Source organism: Bos taurus, chromosome 24, assembly GCF_002263795.3.
Source record: "Bos taurus isolate L1 Dominette 01449 registration number 42190680 breed Hereford chromosome 24, ARS-UCD2.0, whole genome shotgun sequence".
NCBI lineage: Eukaryota > Metazoa > Chordata > Mammalia > Artiodactyla > Bovidae > Bos > Bos taurus.
The window spans coordinates 41,667,803-41,695,270 of record NC_037351.1 but is presented as its reverse complement, the minus strand read 5'-3'; the positions used below and the strand labels follow the sequence as shown (position 1 = coordinate 41,695,270).

Sequence of the window (27,468 nt, the reverse complement as noted above, 5' to 3'; positions counted from 1 at the left end):
CTACTGTAATAAAGCTCATCTGTATAACTACTAAATTCACTTTCATCTAAATACTGACTACCAGATTAAAAGAAGCAACATCTTGCTTGTTTGCTTGTTTTTATCTTGCTAATAAGCACATTTCGCTGTTTGGGGTCAGCCTCAATGGTAACAAGAATATTGTAAAACTTCATGTTTTAAATTGGTTTGCAGTATCATTCAGAGGATCACATGGACGTGAGTTGTGCTGTGTGTCTCCTGAGCCAGTGGTTCCAGGGTTATAGAAACCAGGAGCTAGAGGGCAGATTGTGTGTTCATTCTTTTCATGTCAAGCATGAAAAAGTGTAGACCCAAGCTCTTGCAGATAGAGATGGTGTGGAGGCAGACTTTGTTGTCTTTCAGTCGATAAGTCGCGTCCCACTCTTTGCGAACCCATGGACTGCTGCGCGCCAGGCTCCCCTGTCCTTCACTGTCTCCCGGAGTTTGCTCAGATTCATGTCCATTGAGTCCATGATGCCATCCAACCATCTCATCTTCTGTCGCCCCCTTCTCCTCCTACCTGCAATCTTTCCCAGCATCAGGGTCTTTTCCAGTGAGTCAGCTCTTCACATCAGGTGGCCAGAGTATTGGAGCTTCAGCTACAATTCAGACCTTGTAGGTTTTAAAAGTTCTTTTCCTAAATATCATCTAACATAGCTGTTTAATTTTTTTTTTTTTTTAACGTAGAGCTGATGAGCAATGTTGTGATAGTTTCTGGTACATAGCAAAGGGGCTCAGCCATACACATGTCCATTCTCCCCCAAACTCCCCTCCCATCCAAGCTGCCTCATAACACTGACATAGCTCTTTAACTTGCTGCAGAAGGGAAGTGGGAGAAATTTCTGGATTTTGTTCATTTTTAAAATCACCACGTATTGTCGTATTGTGTGTTGGGCATTGTGGTGTAACCTTGCTGACACTCCACCTGTGAGGTGTGTAGCCCCACAAATTATTAACCATGGAAGTGGCACCTGATGAGGCTCATCTGAACAGTTAAGTGATTTGCTCAGTCACCTGCCTTGACAGTGTTAGGGCCCATCTACAGCTGGCCGACAGTCTTTTTTTTTTTTTTTCCTTTGTCACAGGGCAGTTGTATCTTGCTTTCAATCACCAAATGCCTTTTTTTCTTTCTTTATTTTCAGTGGAAGGATAATTAAAATATTGTCTTGGTTTCTGCTATACATCAACATGGATCAGGCATGGGTATACATGTCCCCTCCCTCTTGAACCTCCTTCCCACCTCCTGCCCCATCCCACCCCACTAAGTTGTCACAGAGCACCAGTTTGAGTGCCCTGAGTCATATAGCAAATTCCCACTGGCTATCTGTTTTACATGTGTTCGTGTATATATTTCCATGCTACTCTCCATTCACCACCCCCCATCTTCCTAAACCCCAACAGTCTTTATTATTGTGTTACTCCTTATTACTGTACCTTTCCTGCCTGCCAGCTGTGACTGCCCTTCATTTATCACTAATTTAGGTCGTCTGCCCTCCTGAAGGTTCTGGAGGATGTGAAGGTCATAGCACGTTCCAAGTATTTGGTGGGTAAAATCATTTTTGTCCAAGTAGCACCTGTCTGTCATGGGCATGTTGGAGGCACAGTATACCCTTTTTCTGTGTATTTTAACCCACTCGTGTGTAAGGGAGCCAGTCGTTGGAGCAGAGGTGGGAAGAGTGCTGTGTGATCCGATGTGTCTGGTTATCAAAACGATCAGTCCAAACTCTTGTGGCTGGATTTATATTGAAATTTGTACACAGCTTGGAAGTTGTATTCAGAGTCAGATTTGATATAAATTATTTTTACATTTACATCTATCAAGTTAGTTTTTGGTGGAAATAAACTTCAAGACTCAGGTAGATTCAGTGCTTCATTTATGGGGGTTGGTGGCAGTCTGGCCCTGGATTAGCTCGACTTTTGCATTTGGATTACATACAGAAAAAAAGTATCACTAATCGAGTAATTGGGTTAGCACGACTGCAGGTGACACGTTTGCTCCTGGAGGAACAAACCCCCATCTATAACGTATGCGAGTCCACCCCTGCGAGCCCTCCGAGTGCCACGTCTCTGACCTGCAGATGCTGCACAGACAGCGAGGTTTTGGTACCTAATTGGAGAGCAGGTAGACACGCCCCTGCCTCTTTTATGTGCATACCTTAGGGAAGTGTTTTTTTGAAATATTCATAGATTGAACTTTAGCTCAGTGTTGTCGTTGAGTCATGTCCGACTCTTTGCCACCCCACGGACTGCAGCACCCCAGGCTTCCCTGTCCATCACCATCTCCTGGAGCTTGCTCAAACTCATGTCCGTTGAGTCGGTGATACCATCCAACCATTTCATCCTCTGTTGTCCCCTTCTCCTCCTGCCTTCAGTCTTTCCCAGCACAGGGTCTTTTCCAGAGAATCGGCTCTTCACATCATGTGGCCAAAGTATTGGAGCTTCAGCATCATTCCTTCCAGTCAATATTCAGGATTGATTTTAGCACATTATTCCAGCTTAAATTCAGTTGTTAAATTAAATATGCTCTAGGACAGATTTATTCTTAGGAGTAAAGATCATTTCTAAGAACTTTAATATTCGAAGAAAAGATTTCTGATAAGCATTATAGTGTCACAAATTGAAACTGGATATAGCAGGTGCTCAAGGAGCTACATCTGGAGCCTTTAATTCTTCACCCATCGCAGAGCACCCACCACACCGTAGGACTTCAGTATACACTTGCTGAGATAAATCGTGATTTTTCTGGTCAAGCTGAATAAGGCCGTAAAGCTAACTTGCACTAAAATAATGAAATGGTTTATTTTTAAATCAATTACTTGTTACTTTGAGAACTTTCAGATTTACACAAAAGTTGCACAGATGTCACAGATAATTCCTCACCTTTAAGTGAGGAATTAACTGAGTTAATTCCTTAACTCTTCACCTCCATTCAGCATTGTTAAAAGAGCAATTTGCTCTTCTTTTTCTCTCTACAGTTGTAATTAGATACACAACTTTAATATATACTTAACCTTCTTTGTTGCGTCTTTTAAGATGAAGTTGTCTCAGTTCAGTTCAGTTGTTCAGTCGTGTCTGACTCTTTGCAACCCCATGAATCGCAGCACGACAGGCCTCCCTGTCCATCACCAACTCACAGAGTTCACCCATGTCTAGACCTAATCATTAGGCTGTATCTCCTGAGAGCAAGGCCAGGCTCCTCTGACAGCAAGTTCAGAAAGAGTAACTTTGACACTGATCAGTTATGTAATATGTAGTTCATTGTCGGATCTCACCAGTCGTCCAATAATACTAGTTACAACAACTGTCTTGCCTTCCAGGCCCCTGTGCTGCGTTTAGTTGTTTTGTCTCTTTAATTTGGAAAAAATTCTCAGCCTTTATCATTCATTATAGAGAGTTTTGAGGAGTCAACTTGGTTTTCTGTTTCCTCATGATTTAATTCAGGTTTTGCTTGCTTCTTCCTCCCTCCCTCCCCTTCCAGAGATGCTATGTTAAGTAATTCCCTGGTTTTCCCAGTGCTTGTCTCAGAAGGCACCCGATGTCAGTTCTCTGCTCTCAGTTAAAGTGTGATGCCTGCCAGCTTTCTCTACTTTAAGATTCTTTCCTTTTCCTTGTGTTGCTGGTAAGGGCAGTGATTTGACTCCAGGGATTTTCCATTCCCAGGCAAGCTGTACACACCTCTTGGCATTAGTGTGTGTTGATGACTCTCACCTGAATCAGTTACGTTTCCTCGCTAGCTTCCTGCTTTTCAGAAGATTTTTCCCTTCCTCTCTGTCTATTTGTTAAAATGTGTAAAACCCCAAATGTTAAGGTAGCTCTTATAAAAATGATTAAATCTGTATGGTTTGTCTTGTTATATATATGGTTTGTCTTGTATATCCATTTTCTGATATAAAGGACTTGGGAAACAACAAAATTGGGCACGTTTATTGTGGCCTTAGCATTATCAAGGGGAAGATGGAAGGGGAACAGACCATTGGCTTTTTCCTGTTTTAGCAGCTCTTCCTAGAGGCTGTGTGGGGATAGAAGGATGTGTTTGATGAAGCTTGGAGAAAGTTAGGGTGTATACAGGTATCAGCTGTCTCAGGTGCCAAGCTTCTCAGAGGTGCTGATAGGCTAATGATGTTGGGAATATGTGTGGGGGGGGCGGGGTAAAGTGCTCTTAAAGGACCCTTGTCCCCTCACGGGTGTCCGGACCACCTCCTCATGAACAGTTATGAGTGAACAGGCATTCTTCAGGAGCATGAGACTCCATTATCTGAGTTTGTTTGTTAACAAAAAGATTAGCAAACAGGCTTTGTCTTCTGGGACTTTATCTGTGTTTGGTTTGGAGGGCAAAAGGAAAAAAGAGGAAATGAAACACTGCAGCTGCTGGTGGAGAAAAGCACTGGCGCCCCCAAGACTGGGGGCAGTTCATGGGAGGAAGAGATCTTTATCAGAAGGAGTAGGAAGTACTTCCTGGATGGTATCTGTGAGTAGGTGAGTTTCAACTGCGATGAGGAAAAAGAGGGCAGATGAGGAGCAGCTCAGGAGGGTAGAGCTTGTGGCACCTGCAGAAAAGAGCCCCCAGCGTGGGCTGTGGGGGGTGGGGTGCATCCAGGTGGGTGGGGGAGGGGAGGCCGGGTAGCCTGGTTAGAATGAGGAGACGAGTAGACAGTTGAGCATTGTGATGGTGGAGGGCAGTGGTCTTCACACTTAACTACTGGATATCTTCTAAAAATAATTTAGAAAACTCACATTTTTTAAGTTTAAAGGTATTTTCAAAATGAAACTGTCATATCACTGTTAAAAATGGAATTTAAATAATATAGCACTTACATACACTATTAGCCATTTTCAAAATCCAAGAATAAACTCTTCAAATTGCGGATTTTCCATTGTTCTTTGATCTATTTCCTTAACAAAATTTTACCTTAATATATTTTTATGCTTGAAAGTTTTATTACCCTGTCACATTTTTTTGGCACCAAAGATATAAGGAAAAATTTAAATTTTTAATTTCCTGTGGGCATAAAAATCTTTAAAACTTTGTTTTTGTTATTAATAGTTGATCCACCAGAATGTATTACAAATTATAATAAACACTTGGTAAACAAAATTTTATTGAATAAGCGTCTCAATAAAGTGGAACTTTTAAAAAATAACTTATGTATTCATGGGTGAATATAATTTATTGCTTGAATGAAACTATATTTAGCATAAGTTTTACTTTTGATTTTCAGAGCTGTAAGCACAGAGAAATTTTGTTGATGTAGATAAATGGATGGAAAGAGTTTCGCTAGTAGTGCCACTAATTTTCTTGAATTTCTTCCAACTTACATGTCAAAAATCTGAAAATTATTTTTAATGAGCTATCAATCATTCAGTTATTTTTAAAGTAAAGGATTGTGGAACAAATACCTGACTTGTGAAAGTAGATATTGCAGCCTTCAGAGAGGTGGTATCTTAATGCTTTCGTCCATGTGTCAGAGGGTTGCAGTGGAGGGTTTTTGCTTGGGGGCCATGCAGTCTTGAGCTCAGGGAGGTGGGAGATTGTGGATGGGAACACCGTGGGTCCACACCCTCGGTGCATATCTGTGATGGAGCATTCCTGGAAATAGGTCTAGAATAGCCCTTAAAGTTACCTGCTTGCCTTGCTCCTCGGGAAAACTTCATGTACCTCGCGTGTATGTGTGCTCAGTCGCTTCAGTAGTGTCCGACTCTTTGTGACCACGTGGACTGTAGCCTGCCAGGCTTCTCTGTCCGTGGGATTCTCCAGGCAAGAATACTGGAGTGGGTTGCCATTTCCTTCTCCAGAGAATCTTCCCGACCCAGGGATCGAACCCATGTCTTTTAAGTCTGCTGCATTGGCAGGCAGGTTCTTTACCACTAGTGCCACCTGGGAAGCCCTCTTTCACCTTACGGGGTTCAGATACCTCAGTCTGTTCGAGGCAGACGGTATCAGAGCCTCTGGGTTAGGGTATTGGAAACTGAGAGGTATGGGAATACAGAAGACTTTTTAGAAGTCGAATTCACAGTTCTTAGCGACCGATTAGATAATGGGGGCAGGAAAGGGGCTTTGAAAAGCACCTGCAGGCCTCATGCCTGAGAACTCAGGTTCCTGGGGAAGTTCATTAGCGAGTCTGCAGGAGAAGCTGGTTTTGTATAAGACTAATTTGGACAGTTGGGTTTTCAGAAAACACATGACATGGAGGCGGAGACCCTGAAGGACCTACAGCCCTGGACACGGGGATCAGAACAGGAGAACGTTGGGGTCCTCTGCATTGCGAGTGTGGTTGAAGCTGCGGGTTATCCAGGGGAGGAGAGGCGTGTGTGTGAACAGCATCCGTATGAGGACAGAGTAGGGGGAGAGAAACCACTTACACAAAAGGTTGTGAAAGAAGCAAGGATGGTCTAGGAAGGTGGGAAATACTCAAGGTGGAGTACGTACTCCCAGAGAATCTAAGAACTAAAGAGGAGGCTGTCGGGATGAGGGATGTTGAGTCCTGCCCCCAGGCCGCAGGTGGGAGGCCTCGCCCCAAGGCCACAGAATCAGAGCCCAGAAGCAAGGTCACCTTCAAGCTGGCTGAGCCTCTTTGTAACTGTTGCCAAAAGCCCCTGATGATCACCAACAAAACTTCCTGACTCCCAGCTAGGCAAAGATGCCCACTCCAGTGAACAGCCTACAGTGCCCCCAACCAATCATCTAATGCCAGCCTTTCAGCAGGGATTTTCTTTGTCTTCAGGCTCTGGTGCTCTCAGAATACCCTGAGCTTTGCTTCTTTCCAAATGAAAAAGATGGTTTTAATTAACAATTGATCATTTAAAATCACATTTAAATCACTTATTCATATAGTTGAATATGCCCACTGCTCACAGGAGGTAATGGTTGAATTTAACTATGTTGTTGCTTAGAAAATCTCATAGGCAGGTTTTCCAGCCAGGTAGGAAGATTTTGCAAAGTCTTTGAAATGTAGAAGGCCTGGTTGATCCAGGCCCCTCCACTTCCTCCCGCCTCACTTCTGTGTGAACCCTGTGCCCTGAAGGTCTTCTCATCTGTCTTGATGTGACTTGGTTTTCCTTGACACCCTGTCCCCAGGCTTCTTGGCTTAGGCCACTCTTCCACCCTCTGTCCTGTGGGGCAGCCCCGTGTCCTCCCAGGACTTGTTCTCCGGGCACACCTAGCAGTGTAAAGTGAGGAGGACGTTGTGTGTGTGTTCTTTGTAGCATGTTTTTGTCCGTGTCTGTGCACACCTGTGCTCATAGACACTTCTGTGTGTACACACTCTGTTTAGGTTTTGTATCTGTGTTCTCTGTTGAGTGCCTGACACTCAAAGTAAACAGGAGACAGCGTCCTGCTTACTGGTTGAATGAGATGAGTGAAGACATTTAAAACTCAGGGAAACCATGCTGAGGTTGTCTCAGAAACATGTGAATTGTAGCTTTGAGGGAATATTGATGTCCTAGCTTGACACTCGGAGAAGGCAATGGCACCCCACTCTAGTACTCTTGCCTGGAAAATCCCATGGACGGAGGAGCCTGGTAGGCTGTAGTCCATGGGGTCACTGAGAGTCGGACACGACTGAACGACTTCCCTTTCACTCTTCACTTTCCTGCATTGGAGAAGGAAATGGCAGCCCACTCCAGTGTTCTTCCCTGGAGAATCCCAGGGATGGGGGAGCCTGGTGGGCTTCTGTCTATGGGGTCGCACAGAGTCGGACACGACTGAAGCAACTTAGCAGCAGCAGCAGCTTGACACTGTGTTAGGTGCATGATAGATGTTATCTTTGTGTGTCTGAAAGTCTTGACAACAAACACGTGTTTGTGTGAGGAAATGCAGCCAAGTTGTGAATGACCTGCACAAGTTCACAGGCAGAGTTCACGAGGAGCAGGACCTGAGATTTGGACTCAGATTTGTCTTAACTTTTAAGAGCCTCTGTCCTTGTCACATCACTCTCGCTGTAACCATGTAGGGACTAATCATCTTTAACATTTCAAATGGGTCAAGCTTTAAAATTTTTAAGTTTTAAGACGTCATTTTCCTTGAATTTAAAAACGGCTGGAAGTTGGGTGTTGGTTCCTGTGGTTTGGGTTTCTGCTGGTGCCCGAGTGGGGCCGGAGCAGACGGAGCCTTCCTGACCTGCAGGGGTGTCGACGGCCACCTCTGCTGTGTGGCCCCTTAGATTCACACACGGGGAGCGATTCACTTTTATAAGTAACAAGATGAAGGCCCTTGTCTTAGCGCTTCTTTCTCTTGCCCCCCATTCCTGGATGTTCTCTTTGTTTACACTGTAACACATTTGATTCTGGTCTGATTTGAACTAGAAGGATCTGTTGACTCTGACTTGAGGCAAGATGCACTAACGCTTAAGGATAGGGCTTCAGTTCATATCCGAGGTTTCTTTTCCCGTAAGGAATTCTGTTAGAATTCACTAAGAAACACAAGTTTTTGTTGACACTTGTATCATTTAGCTTCTTCATGGAAGCTTTATTTTATAATTAAATATTAAATTTTGAGAAATGAAGGTTTCCTGCACAAGTGTAGGAATTCTGCCTCATGTTGACCATTCAGGTCATCATTTTTCCTTTCCATGCTGGTCCCCTTTCAGCTGCCCAGGACGGGTTTACAGGGGAAGAGGAGCCTTGGAATTTGGGGAGTATAGATACAGTTTGAAAAACCATTTCAGAATGATCATTGTTTTCATTGCTTTTCAGTCATTTTGAAATTTCAAATGACATTAAAAGCCAACATGATTTTTTCACTTCATCAGTGGAGGAAGTTGGATGTTTAAAGCAGTGAGCACTGTAAGGGGCTATTACTGTGTAATGTCCAAGAATCCAGAATCAAGTAAGTGATCCAGAAAGGAGGGGCAGCCTTGGAGCACAGGTCAGGCAATGAAAGATCCTTCTCCTCTCCTGAGATGCTCCTTGTCTGTTTTGTCTGATGATTAAAACGGCCACTCTGGCTTTCTTGTGCTGTGTCATGTTTTATGTCTTTTTTTCTTAATCCTTTTCTTTTCAACCCATGGGTTGAAATTTGGACTTTAAAAATACATTTCCGATAGACAGACTGTAGTTGAGTAACATCTGTAGTTTTTACCTTGTTAGTAGTTTGTGATTCTCTACCTTTTGACTTATGTTTAGTCTATTTATAAGTAATGTAATTATTGATCTGATTGTGTATTTCTCTTCATGTCTTTTTTTCTCTTTTGCTCCTTTTGTGAGTTTCTTTGGGGATATTAACTCAGTATTTTTTAGTATTCTGTTTTAATTCCCAGTTGGCTTTCTAGCCATCCTTTCTTGCATGTTTCACATTGGAATTGGAAATATTAGTCGCACAGTTGTGTCTGACTCTTTGCAACCCCGTGGACTATAGCCCACTAAGCTCCTGTGTCCCTGGAATTCTCCAGGCAAGAATACTGGAGTGGGTAGCCATTCCCTTCTCCAGGGGATCTTCCTGACCCAGGGATTGAACCCAGGTTTCCTGCATTGGAGGCAGACTCTTTACTGTCTGAGCCAGGGCTCCTAAGGATTGTAATTGGCATCTTTAATCTACCATAATCTATTTAAAATTAACGTACTGCTTTGCATAAGCTATTCACAGTCCTGTAGCAGTATAGGTGCGTTCACGCTCTGTGTTCTGTCTTTTTTATCTAGGATGCTATTGACTGTACCGTCGTTTATGCTGTAGGATTTCTCTTTAGTGGTGAAAGCTTTATTGATTATCTGTGTGCTTCTCCTACTTGTCACCCGCGCAGGCGTTTGCAGGATGGCTAGGTAAAGACTGAAGTATGCAGTCTGTAGCCACAGTAATTAGATCATTGCTGCCTCCATAAAGAGGAGACCCAGAGCCACTTAGTCCAGTCAGGAGTTGATGAGGAAGTCCTGACCCTGGAGAGGATGTTCAGGCAGGGGGCGTCCACCAGCGCTGGCAGGAGGCTGCAGCGCTGGGGAGCGTACGTCTGCCCCAGCGCCCTGCTGGGGCACAGCACTCCCTTCCATGTAGAGACGATCCTCAACCATGATGTGAAGATAGGCAGAAATACAAGTGGAGGAAGAATATGGTTTGTTACCCTCTTGGTGTTTCTCAAATATAGTTGTTCAACAATCTGTGTTTAAGCCTGTTGGGGGTATTTATTAAAAACGATCGCTTCTGAGTCTCACTCCACACCTGCACAATCAGGGTCTGAGTATGAGATGTGGGGGGTCTGCCTTTTAGGGTGAGCTCTCCAGGCTTGTCCTAAACACAGCCATGCGTGACTATCACAGTTCTGGCACTTTTCCCAACAGCCCCTGCCTTTTTAGGGACCAGAACCTGCAGTGTTCATGTTTATCTTTAAGATTGACAGGTGTGCAACTGATGAAACAGTTTGGTCATAGTCATAGAATTCTAGAGCCTGCATAAAGGCACCTTCCAAGTCATGCCAGCCAACAATCCTAGAGGAGGAAACAGGCCAAATGATAGTGTCTGGGTGGTTTTACAACTGATTCATAACGCATGAGGTACTTTGCTGTAACTCGTAGATCAGAATAACCTGGTAAAGTCTTTGTGTAAGAAGATTCTGTGTTATTTTCAGTCCAGTTTGAGTGTCTGCCTTTTAATTGGGGGTGTTTAGAGTGTTTGCACTTACTGTGATTACTGATATGGTTTGATTTTCCTCTCATATTGCTGTTTCCTGTTTGTCCCATGTGTTTTTTCTTCCTTTCATCCTCTTTTTCGTCTGAGTATTTTCTGTGATTCCATTTAATGACATTTATTGGCTTACTTGCTGTATGTTTCAGGTGGGGTTTTTTGGTGTTTAATAGCTGCTGCAAAGTCTATAATTACTGTGATCCTCTGACTCATCCCCGTCGGGCTTCATGTGTGTGTATACAGTATGCCTCACTCTCTTTCTGCCTTTGTGATCCTCTGACTCATCCCCGTCGGGCTTCATGTGTGTGTATACAGTATGCCTCACTCTCTTTCTGCCTTTGTGATCCTCTGACTCATCCCCGTCGGGCTTCATGTGTGTGTATACAGTATGCCTCACTCTCTTTCTGCCTTTGTGCTCCTCTGACTCATCCCCGTCGGGCTTCATGTGTGTGTATACAGTATGCCTCACTCTCTTTCTGCCTTTGTGATCCTCTGACTCATCCCCGTCGGGCTTCATGTGTGTGTATACAGTATGCCTCACTCTCTTTCTGCCTTTGTGCTCCTCTGACTCATCCCCGTCGGGCTTCATGTGTGTGTATACAGTATGCCTCACTCTCTTTCTGCCTTTGTGCTCCTCTGACTCATCCCCGTCGGGCTTCATGTGTGTGTATACAGTATGCCTCACTCTCTTTCTGCCTTTGTGCTCCTCTGACTCATCCCCGTCGGGCTTCATGTGTGTGTATACAGTATGCCTCACTCTCTTTCTGCCTTTGTGATCTCTGACTCATCCCCGTCGGGCTTCATGTGTGTGTATACAGTATGCCTCACTCTCTTTCTGCCTTTGTGCTCCTCTGACTCATCCCCGTCGGGCTTCATGTGTGTGTATACAGTATGCCTCACTCTCTTTCTGCCTTTGTGATCTCTGACTCATCCCCGTCGGGCTTCATGTGTGTGTATACAGTATGCCTCACTCTCTTTCTGCCTTTGTGATCTCTGACTCATCCCCGTCGGGCTTCATGTGTGTGTATACAGTATGCCTCACTCTCTTTCTGCCTTTGTGCTCCTCTGACTCATCCCCGTCGGGCTTCATGTGTGTGTATACAGTATGCCTCACTCTCTTTCTGCCTTTGTGCTGTTGTGATCATGTTTTGGGCTTCCCAGGTGGCTCAGTGGCAAAGAATCTGCCTGCCAGTGCTGCAGATGCAGGAGACCTGCGTTCAGCCCCTGGGTCAGGACGATCCCCTGGAGGAGGAAATGGCAACCCACTCCAATATTCTTGCCTGGAAAATTCTGTGGACAGAGGAGCCTGGTGGGCTACAGTCCATGTGGTCACAAAAGAGTCAGACACAACTTAGCAACTGAGTACATATAGTCATATATTTTACTTCTACACATATTATAAACTTCACAGTAAATTTTTTCTCTTTATTTTACAGTGCATAGTTTTTCCCTAAGCAATTATCTTTAAAGAGTGTGTTTTTTTTTTTCCAAGAAGAAGAGGCGTTTGTGTTTGCCCACATATTCACCGTTTCTGATAGTCTTCATTCATTTGTGGTTCAGATTTCCATCTGGTGTAATTTTCTTTTTGCTTCAAGGACTTCCAGTATTTCTTGTAAGTTTGCTGATACTGATGCCTGTCAGCTTTTGTATGTCAGAAAAAGTCTTTATTTCACCTTTATGTTCAGTTCAGTTCAGTCACTCAGTCGTGTCCAACTCTTTGCGACCCATTAACCACAGCACGCCAGGCCTCCCTGTCCATCACCAACTCCTGGAGTTCACCCAAACCCATGTCCATTTAGTCGGCAATGCCATCCAACCATCTCATCCTCTGTCGTCCCCGTCTCCTCCTGCCCTCAATCTTTCCCAGCATCAGGGTCTTTTCAAATGAGTCAGCTCTTTGCATCAGGTGGCCAAAGTACTGGAGTCTCAGCTTCAACATCAGACCTACCAATGAACACCCAGGACTGATCTCCTTTAGGATGGACTGGTTGGATCTCTTTGCAGTCCAAGGGATTCTCAAGAGTCTTCTCCAACACCACAGTTCAAAAGCATCAATTCTTCGGCACTCAGCTTTCTTCTCAGTCCAACTCTCACATCCATACATGACCACTGGAAAAACCATAGCCTTGACTAGATGGACCTTTGTTGGCAAAGTAATGTCTCTGCTTTTTAATATGCTGTGTAGGTTGGTCATAACTTTCCTTCCAAGGAGTAAGCATAAAATCACCATCTGCAGTGATTTTGGAGCCCAGAAAAATAAAGTCAGCCACTGTTTCCACAGTTTCCCCATCTATTTGCCATGAAGTGATGGGACCGGATGCCATGATCTTAGTTTTCTGAATTTTGAGCTTTAAGCCAACCTTTTCACTTCTTTGACTTTCATCAAGAGGCTCTTTATGTTCAAGAGACATGAATTTCAAAGATGTCTGAATGATTTCTGTTTAATAGGTCTAGAGGTGTAGGTTGGCTTTTCCGCTTTCAATCCCTTCAGACCTGCTCTGCTGTCTCCGGCTTGTGTTCTTCCTGATGAGAAGGATGCTGTAGTTCTAGTCTTGGTTCTTCTCTATGTAGTGTGAGTTCTCTGACTGCCTGGCAGAATTAACTCTGTCGGTGTCTGACACTTCATTTATTTACACGTTGTCAGTGATCTGGTTGAACGTGTGGGTTCTCAGGTCTGTGGGATCACTCCTTTCTGGTCACTCTTGTTCGTTGGTCACACGACTGAGCATCTGCAGCCTCTGACCCCTGTGCTTCTTGGGGCGGTTAGAACGCACCCATCAAAGGAGGAGAGGAAGCCCCTCGTCATCCGTGGCCTCCGACCCAGCTTCTCCTGTGGCTGTTTGTCCTCCAGATGCAGTGAGGGGCGGGCTGACCTGTGCTGCCTGGGAGGCCCGGGCGCCTCTCCGTGCGCAGTTGTATGAGGAGTGTTCTCATGTCTCTGATAGTTGGTGTGGATGACTGCAGCTCAGAGTCTGATGTGATTGTTGTACCTTCAGCCCTGGACTTTGTCTCACAAGATGACATGCTGACGCCGCTGGGGAGACTGGACAAGTATGCTGAGAGTGAGAACGTATTTAACAGGTACGTGCACATGCTCTCCACTGGGGGAGGCGGGAGGGTGGCTTTTATTGCACGAATTTCAGTTCACAGAAGTACCCAGTTTAGAGCAGGTGTCACTGCCACGGGCAGTGAGAGTCACCCAGCTTCACTGCTGGTCACAGCTGTGGCCGCCCTTACACTCGTTACTCCTCTGTCCTGTAAGAAAACGCGCTCTTTCTTGGCTTTTTGGCAAAAAGCAACCAAAAAACCCCACTACTTTTTTGCTGTTAAGCATCATTTTGCCGTTCATGTGAAGTGGCTACTGAGGAATCTGTTATTCCTCCAGCAGGGGGCGGTGTGTCCCTGCCGTGGACCAGGTGCTAGCTGGCGGGGGCATGGGGCATGGCAGGGACGTGCGCTCTCTCTCCCCAGTTGCACTGTTTCTCCACCTGCAGCCCCCAGACCACCTGGGAAATTCCCAGTTTCTCTGGGAAATTGGAAAGTCTTTCTAGCATCTTCTGAGTGTATATGTATGAAACTTATTTAATCAAATATGTAAAGATAACATTTTATATAAAAAATGATACTTTTCCCCTATCTATGATAATTGAAGGTATTAACAATTACTTGAAACAAATTTTCAGTGACCTTAGGAATTTGTCTGATAAAGGTGAAACATTCTGATAAATGTTCAGTCTCATCTTAATTAAAATAAAATCCATACCAGCATTTGTCACTTAGAAAATTGTCACTTATAAGATGTGTTAAGAAAAACTTTTGAAATCTGTATGGATTCTGGCTTTCAAATTTTGAATATTAACTGTTGGATGCCACTGACCATGGTATAATCTTCTTCTGTGCAGACAGATGGTGGCCCGGAGTCTGCTGGACACGCTGAGGGAAGTGTGCGATGATGAAAGAGAGTGCATTGCCGTTCTGGAGAGAATCAGCAGATTAGCTGATGACTCAGGTGTGTGTTTACGCAGGGGAAGGTTTCTTTTATCAAATTTAAGTTTCTAAAAACTAATGAAAAACTTAAGTGTAACATGAGGTTTCTTGGAAATATTTCCTAAGTAAATTATCTAACCCAGGAGTAACAAGAAAATAAAAAACCTGTTACTAAGATCCAGACATTTTATATACCAGGCCCATTTAGTTTGACTTTGGAAATTTTTCAGAAGAATCTAAGAACATTGTTTTGCATCATGTACATTCAGAATAACTCATTACTGTAATAAAAATTGTAAACTTTTTTTAATAAGTAAAAAGGGATGGAGTGGGGTGTAAAACTTTTTTGTCAAAAAATGCATTCTTACTTAAAAAATGTTATTCATTGTAAAACTAAAGCTGTTTGTCTCTGAAGTGCAGATAGGAGGAGAGTCTGCTTAAAAGGTAAACTTGTTTTGAGACTTAGAATACAGTTTATTACGTTTTTAAAAAATACTTTTCACTGAGGCAAAACATACATAAAATATACCATTTTAACCTAATATTGCTTTGAGCATATTCCTATATTTGATTTTAGAAACAATTCAGAAATAAAATTTTTTCTTAAATCCATGATCTCTTTATTGAAGTGGGTTATTTTTCCATTTCTGTCAAACTTTCTGGCATGTTAGCATTCTCATCCTTTAATTTTTAGATGAGCTCATTTTTTGGTGAGCGTCTCTTTTTATGGGAATATGTTTACTGTTCACATTAGCCTTACTTAGATAGTTTCATTTTCCTGTAGAAAAAAAAGTTAGTAAGCTCGCTAATATTCTATTACTATCTCCTATGATGTTCTGTGTAATTGCTCATGTATATGCCTGTTCCAAAGTGGTTTTAGGCGAGTGTCATCGCTGGCACCCACTCCAGTACTCTTGCCTGGAAAATCCATGCACAGAGGAGCCTGGTAGGCTGCAGTCCATGGGGTCGCTAAGAGTCGGACACGACTGAGCGACTTCACTTTCACTTTTCTCTTTCATGCATTGGAGAAGGAAATGGCAACCCACTCCAGTATTCTTGCCTGGACAATCCTAGGGACAGTGGAGCCTGGTGGGCTGCCAGACGTCTATGGGGTCACACAGAGTCGGACACGACTGAAGCAACTTAGCTTAGCTTCATCATTATTTTTACTTAAGTTTATTTTTGATTTGGCAGAGATAAACAATTTAACTTAAAATTTTGGTACTGTTGCATTCCATTGTATTTATTCCTTTCTTAGTAGAGACCTAAATATTTCTTAAGGCAGAATTTGTATTTCTTCTGCTTGTTTACCAACTGCACTGCTATTTTTTAATATGTGAAAGTGAAAGTGTTAGTTGCTCAGTCGTATCCGACCCTTTGCAACCCCATGGACTAGAGCCCGCCAGGCTCCTCTGTTCATGGAATTTCACAGGCAAGAATACTGGAGTGGCTAGCCATTCCCTTCTCCTGTATGTGTTCTAAAATGTATCTCAAGTTGTTGAGTTCCTGCTGAATATCTCTGCTGACATTTATACTTTGGATACGTGTAAACAGTATATACTCTATGCCAGGTTCTAGATTGAATGTTAGAGCCATTACCAAGATGAATAAGAATTCCTTTCATTAAATTAACAGTTGAGTGAGTGCAGCTGACGTACTAAGAGTAAGCCGTAACAGGGAGGATTGGGGCTGGCTTCCAACAGCTGGTGGCATCTGAGCTGGGTCTGATGGTACAGAGGGGAGAGGAAAGGAGAGGTGTAGGGGTCTGGGGAACTTAGGACACTGGCCCATTTGGTCAACAGTGGGTTTACTCATCCTGCAGTTTAGAAAAACTAGGCTTAAGCGAGGGGGCTGAGGGCTAGATTGTAAACATTTATACTGTTTTGGGCCTGAGAGTTCACACTGCTTGTGATTTGAAACAGTAATGCCGAGAGCGTTGACTTGAGGAGAAGCTGGGTTGGCAGGAAGGCCTACTGGGCAGCTCCTCTGACTGTTAGCAGTCGTCTGGGAGCAGTGTCAGGGTCAGAGGGTTGTCAGAGCCACGCTATCTCAGCCTCCTTGAGTTTGAGGGTTCTAGTCTCTCTGTCAGATGTCAGGAAGTTTTGGTCTTAATATTCTTAATGTTACGTTTCCTCTACCTCAGACTCCTATTTTTTTTAAGTTTTCTTTTGTCTAAGTAGATGTTTTATTGTTGATGTTCAGTTGCTCAGTCGTGTCTGGCTCTTTGTGACCCCATGGACTGCAGCACACCAGGCTTCCCTGTCCTTTACCATCTCCCAGAGCTTGCTCAAACTCATGTCTGTTGAGTCAGTGATGCCATCCAACCATCTCATCCTCTGTCGTCCCCTTCTCCTGCTCTCAATCTTTCCCAGCATCAGGGTCTTTTCAAATTAGTCAGTTCTTTGCATCAGATGTCCAGAGTATTGGAGTTTCAGCTTCAGTCCTTCCAATGAATATTCAGGACTGATTTCCTTTAGGATGGACTGGTTGGATCTCCTTGCAGTCCAAGGGACTCTCAAGAGTCTTCTCCAACACCACAGTTCAAAAGCATCAATTTTTCAGCGCTCAGCTTTCTTTATAGTCCAGCTCTCACATCCATACATGACGACTGGAAAAACCAGAGCTTTGACTATATGGACCTTTGTCAGCAAAATGTTTTATACATTTATACATGGTTCAAAATACAGAACTCCTGTTAGATACATCTTTTGTCCCTAATGAAGTCTTTGTAAAGTGAAATTAGCTGGTCTTCGTTTGGGGGTTTTATTTGCCTTGAAGGGCTTCCCACCTCAAGATTCAACTTTTTTTTTTTGACCTTGCCCTACAGCTTACAAGATCTTATTTCCCCAATCAGGGATTGAACCTGTGCCCCTCTGCAGTGGAAGTGAGTACTCCTAATCTCTGGACCACCAGGAAAATCCCTTAAAATCTTGTCTTTTAGTGCTTTTGATCTTTTTTTTTTTTTAATTTGGATCTCTGATTCACCTAGAATTTATATTGAGAGAGCAGTGTAGGAGTCTTACCTTTTTTCCTCATATAACCAGCTTGCTTTCTTACCGTTACTCAGGGGACAGTTGGTCTTTTTGAAATGCTGTCACATTTAAATTTGCCATATGCACTTGGGTCTTTTCAGATTTTTTTTCTTGTTATTTTTATTTTTTTTCCTTTTTTTCTTGTTATTTTTAATCTGTCGGTCCTTTAGCATTTGCTGACCCTCTATCGTCATAGTTAAGTCTGACTACAAACTCTGCACTCGCTGGCTGCATTCAGGTGAGGAGCCAGTCCTTATAGCCTGTCTGGGGGCTCTGAGAGAGCAGAGTTTGTGGGTGATGCCGTATACAGTTGACCTGAACTCAGGTGGAAGTCCTCACAGGGAGTGACCGTAGGCTCCAGGCAGGCTCTGAAGACAGAATCTGGGAGGGGGTGACCTTGCCGTGTCTGTGAAGAGCATCACAGAGCGGAGCGCGTTCCCTGAGCGCTCACAATGCCGGGAGGAGAGTCTGGGGCTCTTCTGGGGGCCCTCCTGACTGCCCGCCTGGCAAGAACCCTGTGCGGGGAGGACGCATCCACTCAACCTTCCTGTTGTTCCCGCAGAGCCGACCGTGAGGGCAGAGCTGATGGAGCAGGTGCCTCACATTGCCTTGTTCTGCCAAGAAAACCGGCCAGCAATCCCGTACGCCTTTTCAAAGTACTTGCTGCCCATTGTGGTTCGCTATCTCGCAGATCAGAATAACCAGGTAGGAGGGCCCTGTCCACGTTCCCACAGAAATGTGTGCCATCTGGTGGTCTGCTTAGAGTGTTCCTTCCACTTAGACCTGGTCATTTGGTTTCTCAGAATGACAAAATGACATCTCAGAGAAGATGGGGAGAGCCTAGGAGATCGCCTTAGTGCCGCAACAGACAGCGCCAGTGGCTGCTGCTCATCTGCCACCCTTCCGGGCGGCCCCCAGAAGTTTGTCACAGGGAGACCTCTTTTCCAGGAGTGGCTTTTCTGTTCCCCTTGATCTGTTACGACACAGTCTGCCAAGTTCTGTCTTTGCAGAGCAGCCACCAGTTTTTGTCTGCAAAGTTGTGCCAGTTGTGAACCTTTGGTTGGATGAGGAGTCTCCACAGTTGTGAACTTCATGCCTTAGGGTTTCATCATACTGTGTGTGTGCCTCATTGATGTGTTTGTTTTTTCCCAGGTAAGAAAAACGAGCCAGGCAGCTTTGCTAGCCCTGCTGGAGCAGGAGCTGATCGAGCGCGTCGATGTGGAGACCAAGGTGTGCCCTGTCCTCGTGGAGCTGACAGCCCCCGACAGCAACGATGACGTGAAGACGGAGGCTGTGGCCGTAAGTAGAGCTCAGGTTTCAGTTCAGGGAGATGAACTGGTGTGTGGCCATAGGAGGTGACGCTAGACACGGTGCCATATTACTTGTGCTAGGGTGGGTACGTGTTGGGTGTCAGAGTAGCCACGGGTCACGGAATTTGAAACATAAATGCTGGGCTCGGAGTGGACAGAGGCTTCGGAGGGCAGAGGTGTCTTTCCTGGAGGGCTTGTGCCGCGTGGAGCTCCTGGGATGATGATCCTTGCTAGGCTCAGAGAGGCCAGGATGCACGGCAAGAAAATAGTGAATCAGCTGTGAATTCATCTCATCAAAAGGAAAAAGTAAGATGGCAAAGATAGCCAGGATCCTTTTAAAAACGCTGTATTGAATGAAGACGCATTTGAGCTCCTTGAGTTGCTGTTGAGCACTTTTCTAGGCACTGTGAGTGCGCAGTAAGAAAAGAGAGTGATGCTGCCTGTTGCTCCTGTCCTTGATGGCATGCTCTTTGCAGGGAGGAATATATGATATGTTACAATTACTAGAAAAACACACAGATTAAGTCGTCATGCACATAATAAAGTCAAATATGGTGAGTTTTCTGGTTTTTGGACATGGTTAGCAAATAGTTTGATTACTTGAGAGCCATCTCAAGTTGGGCTTGAGTTACATGGGTAGTATGTTGTCATTCACATCTGTGTTTCCTCAGTTTATCATTCACATCTGTGGTTCCTCAGTTTAGAAAGTAAGAATTCTTAAAATAGAAAAGTGATCAATCCATCTGAAAACTAATTTAAATTATTTAGGTAGTGAGAATTTGCTGTTTAAACCTAATACAATGGCGTTTGTGTTGATATGAAATAAAATTACACTAGAAATAATTTAATAGTGCTTCTGGGTCTTTTGTAGGACAAATTATATTTTCTCTCTAGTGCCTTTCATTGGAAGTTCCATTATTTTATTTTTAGATACTTAGGTACCAGTTAATAATGAATTTAGATAGTTTCCAGTAATTGCATTTTTATTGGAGTGAAATTCACATAACATAAAATCAATCATGTTAAAGTTCACAATTGAGAAGCATTTAGTACATTCATTGTGTTGTATCACCTCTGTCAAGTTCCAAATCATAGATTTTTTTTTTTTAATTTCACAAACTTCTCAAGAAAAAGAAATCGATTTTGGTGTAACTGTTGGTTTATATTGAGCAGAGTTTAACTTGCTGTGTTGTAATTTTTGATGTGATTGTGGAATAGTAAAACATTGTAATTATAACAGGGCTACACCCAGTGCTAGTGAGAAGCGTGTGCTCCTCTCACAAGTGGTTTGCGTTTATTCCGTTATGTTTTGCATTCCCTATCTTCCCGGTTGTTTTGTTTTGGGAATAATTCATCCTAAGAATTTAATTATGCCAGATTGGTGATGCTGTGTATCTTTGCATCATTAGCTCGGGCTTGGAGATGCCTGGAAACAGTCTGGAGTCAAGAAACCATGCTGCTTTAGGGGATGGGGGGTGTCAGTGTGCGCCCCCCCCCCCCCTCACTCTGAGGGTCGTGGGTCTGATAGGGATGGGCCAGCCTGACTGACTGTGGGCACAGAGATCTCGCCATTTGTTTAGGTCTTTCCCTCATCTCCTCATTGTTTGGTAGTTTTCAATAGATCATGTATGTACTGTGTTAAATTTCATGTTTGTTTGTTTTTCATTATTGTGAATGTTATACATTTTCGGTTGTTCATTGATAATTTATAGAAATACATTTTTTTTTTTCATTCTGTCCTATGTCCTGCAAACCTCCTTAAGCTCACTTGTTTGTTGCAGTGGCTTCTTGGTAGGTTCCTCGCTGTGTGGTCTGTAGACAGTCATGCACATATGGGTAGAGTCCCCTTTCTATCCAGTCAGTTGCCTGTCCTCCTAGTATTTGCCTGGGCCGGGGGTGGACGTAATATATAATGACGACAGACCGTCAGGTTTCCTTATATTTTAACTCTGGGGGGGAAGGTATTCAAATGCATTGAGCTGGTTTTCAAACAGTCCTCACTTTGCCTGGAATGGTGTTATCCAATTCCTGTGCATCTCAGACCTCTGTCCATGCCTTCCTGGAGCCCTGGTGTTGCAGAGTAAGTGTGTGGTCTTCCCGTTTGCGAGTTTCAGAGACAGTGGGTGCTTTGCACAATGAGGGCTGGCTGTGTGCAGGCTTTCCTTAGCAGTGACGGTGCCCTGCGTCCAGACCCTTCTTGTGGATGGATAGTCTTTCCTTTGAGCAATCACCATTTATTCTCTTATCAGGGAAATGTAGTTCTTTTCTTTTTTTACTTTTATTGGGCAAAATGATTAATAAGGTTGAAACTATAGGTAAAAATGCAATTTTTAGGATTTTCTCTGGGTTTATTGTACCTTAATAATCATTGGGCTGATTCTGTTGGTAGTAGTTAATACCTGTTTTTCTGTCTTCAGCTTGGACAAATAGGATGAATTTTTCTGTGATGTATAAGGACATCATGTCATTTTTTATACTTCCTTAAGTTACATACTTTTAATAAATTGGCAGAAGTCTTGGTGTGAAGGTGCATTCAGTATGTCTGCACTCTCATTTATTTTAGATAATGTGCAAAATGGCCCCCATGGTTGGCAAGGACATCACGGAGCGTTTGATCCTCCCTCGGTTTTGTGAGATGTGCTGTGACTGCAGGATGTTTCATGTTCGAAAGGTACTGTGCTGGCGGTGGTAGGATATGGGGTTCTTCTCGTGGCTACTGTATGATCTGTGGAATTGAAAAGATTGTTTTTAAAGAACACTGTAATATTTTGAAATGTCAATGATGCTTTCATTGTCAGGTCTGTGCCGCCAATTTTGGAGATATTTGCAGCGTCGTCGGCCAGCAAGCTACTGAGGAGATGTTGGTAAGGCCTGCAGACAGAAACCAAGGAGAAAGCAGTGCTTCACAGAGCAGCACCTGAAGTTTGAAATACATACAGTGGCCCCCAAATTGTATTAACATAGTTCCAGAAAGATAGTATGACTTTGAGAGTTTAAGTTTCTGTAACCTGGGTGTTTGTATTGTGTTGTGTTTAAGGACAGTTTGTTAAAAGTGCAGATGTTAAGAACCATCAATCCCTTTTTAATTCCATTATTATAAAATCAGTTCTTACTTATTCAAATGAATCTTTCATTTTATTGCAATCCTAGAGTATTTTAGTGACCAATTAGATTTACAGCAGGTGATTTTTAAATGGTTAGTTCATGGGATGTAAGGGCTTAAAGTACAAGTTAATGTGCTCGAAGAGTTTTGGAAACCACCTATTATGCAGAGTCATTAAGTACAAACTCGAGCTGTATTTGTCAGGAGTGTCTTTGCTTTTCCACAGTCAGTAGTGGAATGAATTGGGTGTGATTTATTTAAAGCTACTAATAGCTAATATTAAATGAGTCTTCTAAATTTTGTAAAGCTAATGTTTTAAATGCTGGGAAAGTGAGAAATGAAGTAAAAGTAACAACTGAAACCTGCGTGTGTCTGCCTAACGATCGGGGCCCCTCTCGCCCAGCTGCCCAGGTTTTTCCAGCTCTGCTCGGACAACGTGTGGGGCGTCCGCAAGGCCTGCGCGGAGTGCTTCATGGCCGTTTCATGTGCCACGTGTCAGGAGATTCGACGGACTAAACTGTCAGCGCTCTTTATTAATTTGATCAGTGATCCTTCACGTTGGGTAGGGCTTTGTTTAATTATCATTTTTGTAAAACAGTGCATGTTATAGAAAATACGATTTTAATCCCATAATTTAAGAAATAATTTATCAGTTATGTTACTGCTGATACTTCTGGGAGTAGACAATGGACTACTATATTAACTTTTGTTTTTTTTAAACAGGACAAAATTTCTATTCCATGCAAATATTTTGTAGGGTCTCATATTCACATCCTCACAGTTTGGATATTCAAGCCAAGATTAAAAAGCTTAAAAGTAAAAAGGAGAAAATGACTGAAGGGGAATTGTAACTCCTAGCTGAGGATAGACTAAGGGTCTGCACATGTCCTTTCTTCCCTCTGTAGGTTCGGCAAGCAGCTTTCCAGTCTCTGGGACCTTTCATATCTACGTTCGCTAATCCATCTAGCTCGGGCCAGTATTTTAAAGAAGAAAACAAAAGCTCAGAAGATACATCAGTAGAAGACAAAAATAGGTAAGATCTTTAAAAACTTTGCTTTCAAGTTTTACTGCTTGTGAGCAATTTTTTCATTTTCACTACTTTTATTATGTTCTTTTTGGAGAGTTTATTATTTCTCTTCATTATAAAAGTTCGTAACTATTTTTTATAGAATCTTATTTTAAACACATCTGTTAAGCATCTCTTTGGTTAATTGTGTATTGAAATGAGAAGATGAAGATGCATGTAACAACTAGCTCGGTGCTGGGCACATAGAAAGCTGTCGTGATAGTCGATAATTTTTGAGTAAGTTTATTTAATAATTAATTTACCTAGTAAACCATCTGTTAACACTTAACAAAGAATATAAAGTAATGGTTATACAATTTAAAGGGTTTGGTTTTTCAAGGAGTAAAACCTAATTTAGGAGTATATGTTACTATACAGTTTCTTACCGTTATTTTCCTCTTTAGTCAATTTCCTTTTGGATCTTCAATTCTCTGTCTGCAGAATAATGACTATGTCAGTAATCATAATTATTTGTCAATTGAGGGGGAAATATTTTAATGATAAGCTCTAAGTTGGTGTACTTACTGGGGCTTCCCTTATAGTTCAGTCAGTAAAGAATCTGCCTGCAATGCAGGAGACCTGGGTTTGATTCCTGGGTTGGGAAGATTCTCTGGAGAAGGAAATGGCAATCCACTCCAGTATTCTCGCCTGGAGAATCCCATAGACAAGCAGTCTGGTAGGCTGCAGTCCATGGGATCATATGAGTCAGACATGACTTAGCCACTAAACCACGTACCACGGGTGTACTTATTAACTGAAATATCAACTTTTAAGAGCATTTAATAAGACAAAAAACTAAGATCGTGGCATCTGGTCTCATCACTTCATGGCAAATAAAAGGGAAAAAGTGGAAACAGTGGCAGATTTTATTTTCTTGGGCTCTAAAATCACTGCAAACGGTGACTGCAGCCATGAAATTAAAAGACGCTTGCTCCTTGGAAGCAGAAGTTATGATAAATCTAGACAGCATATTAAAAAGCAGAGACCACCACTTTACTGACAAAGGTCCATATAGTCAGAGCTATGGTTTTTCCAGTAGTCATGTATGGATGTGAGAGTTGGACCCTAAAGAAGGCTGAGCACCGAACTGATGCTTTCAAGTGGTCATGCTGGAGAAGACTCTTGAGAGTCCCTTGGACAGCAAGGAGATCAAACCAGTCAATCTTAAAGGAAATCAACCCTGAATATTCATTGAAACAACTGATGCTGAAGCTGAAACTCCAGTACTTTGGCCACCTGATGCAAACAGCTGACTGATTGGAAAAGACCCTGATGCTGGGAAAGATTGAAGGCAGGAGGAGAAAGGGAGGACACAGGATGAGACGGTTGGCTGGCATCACCAACTCAATGGACATGAGTTTGGACAAACTCCGGGAGTTGATGAAGGACAGGGAAGAGCCTGGCATGCTGCAGTCCATGGGATGGAAAAGAGTCAGACATGACTTAGAGATTGAATGACAACAATAAGGCAACCAAATTTTAAAGCTTAGAGGACACCTCTGATTTTTACTTAAAAATGTTTTTTTTTTTTTTTTGCATTTAATTTTAAATTGAGTTTTAGTTTTTACGATTTAGTATATCCTTGGGGGAAAACAGCCCAGACCTAACTTAACTTAGTGCACGGGAAACACACACAGACTCTGACAGGTGTGCCCTTGGGCCGAGTTCCCTGGGCACCCGTCCCCCTTGTCACAATGCTAATGGTCGTTTTCTTCTGTAGGTCTTGGTTCTGTGGCATTTCCTCTCTTGATGTTGTGACTTGGCACTCCTTCCTTTCTTCTCTGCTGCCTTGTTCTACCTTTTTGCCCGTTCTTCTCCTGTCCTGCTAAATAGTCAAACAAACCCAAGGTACTGTTCTCTGTGAAGGAAGAAGAATCACCCTAAAGCTGTCTTCCTAGCAAGGAAAGTCACTTCTTTTGAAAACCATTGCTGCAGGACGTTTTTCAGTGATGATGGGCGGTGGGGGTTTTCTACTCTTCAGTGTTAACATCAGCAACCTTTTCGCTAGTGGCACTAATTGTATAAAGACTGTTGCATAGCTTTTATTTATTTATGAATCTGGAAAAAGTCTAGGAAATGATAATGTAAATTTACAGAGAATCGTATAGGACAAGGATGAGTAGACTTCCCGTAAAAGACCTGCAGTAAATACTTTAAGTCTCTGTCAGAACTACTCACCTTGTCTTTGCAGACAGTCCGTGGTGTGTGGGCTCAACTGTGTTCCAATAAAACTTTATTGACAAAAACATTGGTGTGGCCAAACATGGCTGGTGATTTTGCTGGACTGCTTCTATAGGATCTTGTTGGAAGAGCCGTTTAAAGACTGTTAGTTATCTTTTGGCTACAAACCTTAACTCCCCTTCCATTGTAATGAGGTCTGTCTTAGTGTCAGGTCAGTGCTATTGTAGCATTGGACTTCTGCTATATTTTTAGACTTTGTTGACTTGTGTTAATGACGTTGGTGGAGGGAGGAGGCAGTTCCTGGCTGCAAAGAATTTTGTAAGATATTGTAAACCGTCATGTAGTTCCATGTATTATTCATCTCAGAGCCATTAGCTGGATGGCCCACTCTTAAATACGTGTTGAGCTGCTTTAAGTCTAGTTTTGCTTTTTAAGGTTGGTTGATTGGTTGATTTCGCAAAACTTAATTGAACACCTACTATGAACCAGTGACTGTAGCCAGATACACAGGACTTGGTTCTTGTTCTCAGGGTCCTCTGAGTTTCCTAGAATTCAGATTTCTCAAGCAGATGTCTTACAAAACAAGTTTTTGGCAATGTATTTCCACTGCTGTTTATTTTGTTTGTATTGTTTCATCTGATCCTGGAGATACTTAATATCACTTACTACTCTTTGAAGCATGTATTGATTATAAACCCCTGACTTTATAAAATGCCAGGTTTCTCTCTCACTCTCCCTGGATCGGGCTTCTTTGAAGGTGTTGAGAAAGGTGCTTCCAGAGTGGTTAAGTGTTGAGATTTGCACTGTTATCTGAAATGAGCACCCCGTCTTCCATTTAGCTAAACCAGGTATTAATATCACATTACTCTCTGCACATGCTGCTGCCTTTTGGGTCTCCCTCTTCCTGTCTGGGATGCCATCCTCTTCTGCCCACACCTCATTTAACAGAGAGCTGTCTGGACGGACGACCTCAGTGTCTTGGAGGAAACCCAGAGCGTTTTCATCCTGTCTTGAGCGCTGGAGAACAAGCGCTGATGTGGGCCTGTCTCCTCATCCTGTGCTCGCACACGACATCCACAGACTGCAGGTCCCCTGCGCAGTAGCCTGGGTTTATCTTGTGTTCTCACACCATCACCAGCCCTGGCATGCGCTCAGCACGTGATAAATCTCAAATGAGTTAATGTAAGAAAGTAATGGATTTTATCCCAAAAGCCTTAAGTAACTGAATCGTTTTTGGTAGTCTTTGTCCCTTTAGTGTAAAGCTAACTTTGTGTAAGTAAAATTGATTGTTATTGGTTTAAATCTGGAAGTATTTCACTGATGTTGAGACTCCATTAAGTGAGCACGTGGACTCCGTGTCTGCTGTTGCCCCGCATGCCCATGCACTTCTGGGACCAGCGGTTCCCCAGTCACTTTCCTAGGCCAGGGTCTTGGCTCACCTGGACCCTACGGATGTTAACTGTCAGCCAGTGTAGATGCCGAGGGGACGTGGGTGCTGGTGGAGACGCATTCCTGGCTGACCCTCTGGCGCCGAGGAGCTGGGTGCTCTGCTCACTGTGCCAACCCCTCTCCTCCTTTCTCCGAACGGCGTTTGCATGTATGGCAGTGTTTGCAAGACTGTTAGGAAGGTCAGAATCCTGACCATCTTCAGCAGCTTGATGGTGCACTGGTTATTACTCAGCTTCAGGAAAAAGCATATTTAGAGAATTTATATTTTTGACAGTTTGAGTCAACTGGTATTCATACAGAATTTAATAATTTGCAGAATTTCATGTGAGGGAAGATGTTTTTCTCTCTTGAAAACTGTAGCAGGAGTTTGAAGTCAGGACAGATTAGTAATTTTTCATTAGCAGATAGAGTGACTTGGCTGGTGACTCTGCTTTTCCTGCTGAGAATGTTAAAATTTAACTTTAATGCAAGATGGGGCAGTGATAAAGGAGCTTCAGGCCCTTGGAATAGTTTTCCAAACTAATTGGCTTTGAATTGGGTTCTGTTTGTGAATTTTAAATGGAAATTTATTAAGTTCTTCAGATAACAGATGACGTCTGAAGTTTCAGTCATTTGCTCCCCACCCCCACCAAGCAACATTCTGTTGCTTTGATTTTTAAAATTTAGTTTGCATAATATCAAAAAAGCTGTAAAATAGCACAGAGAATCCCATA

At 43.1% G+C, this 27,468-nt stretch overlaps 1 protein-coding gene across 5 annotated transcripts in view; it reads left to right on the top strand.

Moving 5' to 3' along the window:
• PPP4R1 (protein phosphatase 4 regulatory subunit 1) overlaps positions 1-27,468 on the top strand; it is a 49,191-nt gene that overhangs the window by 5,881 nt on the left and 15,842 nt on the right. For 2 of the 5 annotated variants that reach the window (XM_059881047.1, XM_024984600.2), the window contains exons 3-10: positions 13,573-13,708; positions 14,530-14,636; positions 18,209-18,351; positions 18,799-18,945; positions 21,520-21,627; positions 21,755-21,820; positions 22,463-22,621; positions 22,965-23,092. In XM_059881047.1, the coding sequence (XP_059737030.1) occupies positions 13,573-13,708; positions 14,530-14,636; positions 18,209-18,351; positions 18,799-18,945; positions 21,520-21,627; positions 21,755-21,820; positions 22,463-22,621; positions 22,965-23,092 (994 nt within the window). Of the gene's footprint in view, positions 1-9,927; positions 10,498-13,572; positions 13,709-14,529; positions 14,637-18,208; positions 18,352-18,798; positions 18,946-21,519; positions 21,628-21,754; positions 21,821-22,462; positions 22,622-22,964; positions 23,093-27,468 lie in introns of those variants that run through there. The other 3 variants (XM_059881049.1, XM_059881048.1, XM_024984603.2) reach the window with 3 other exon arrangements.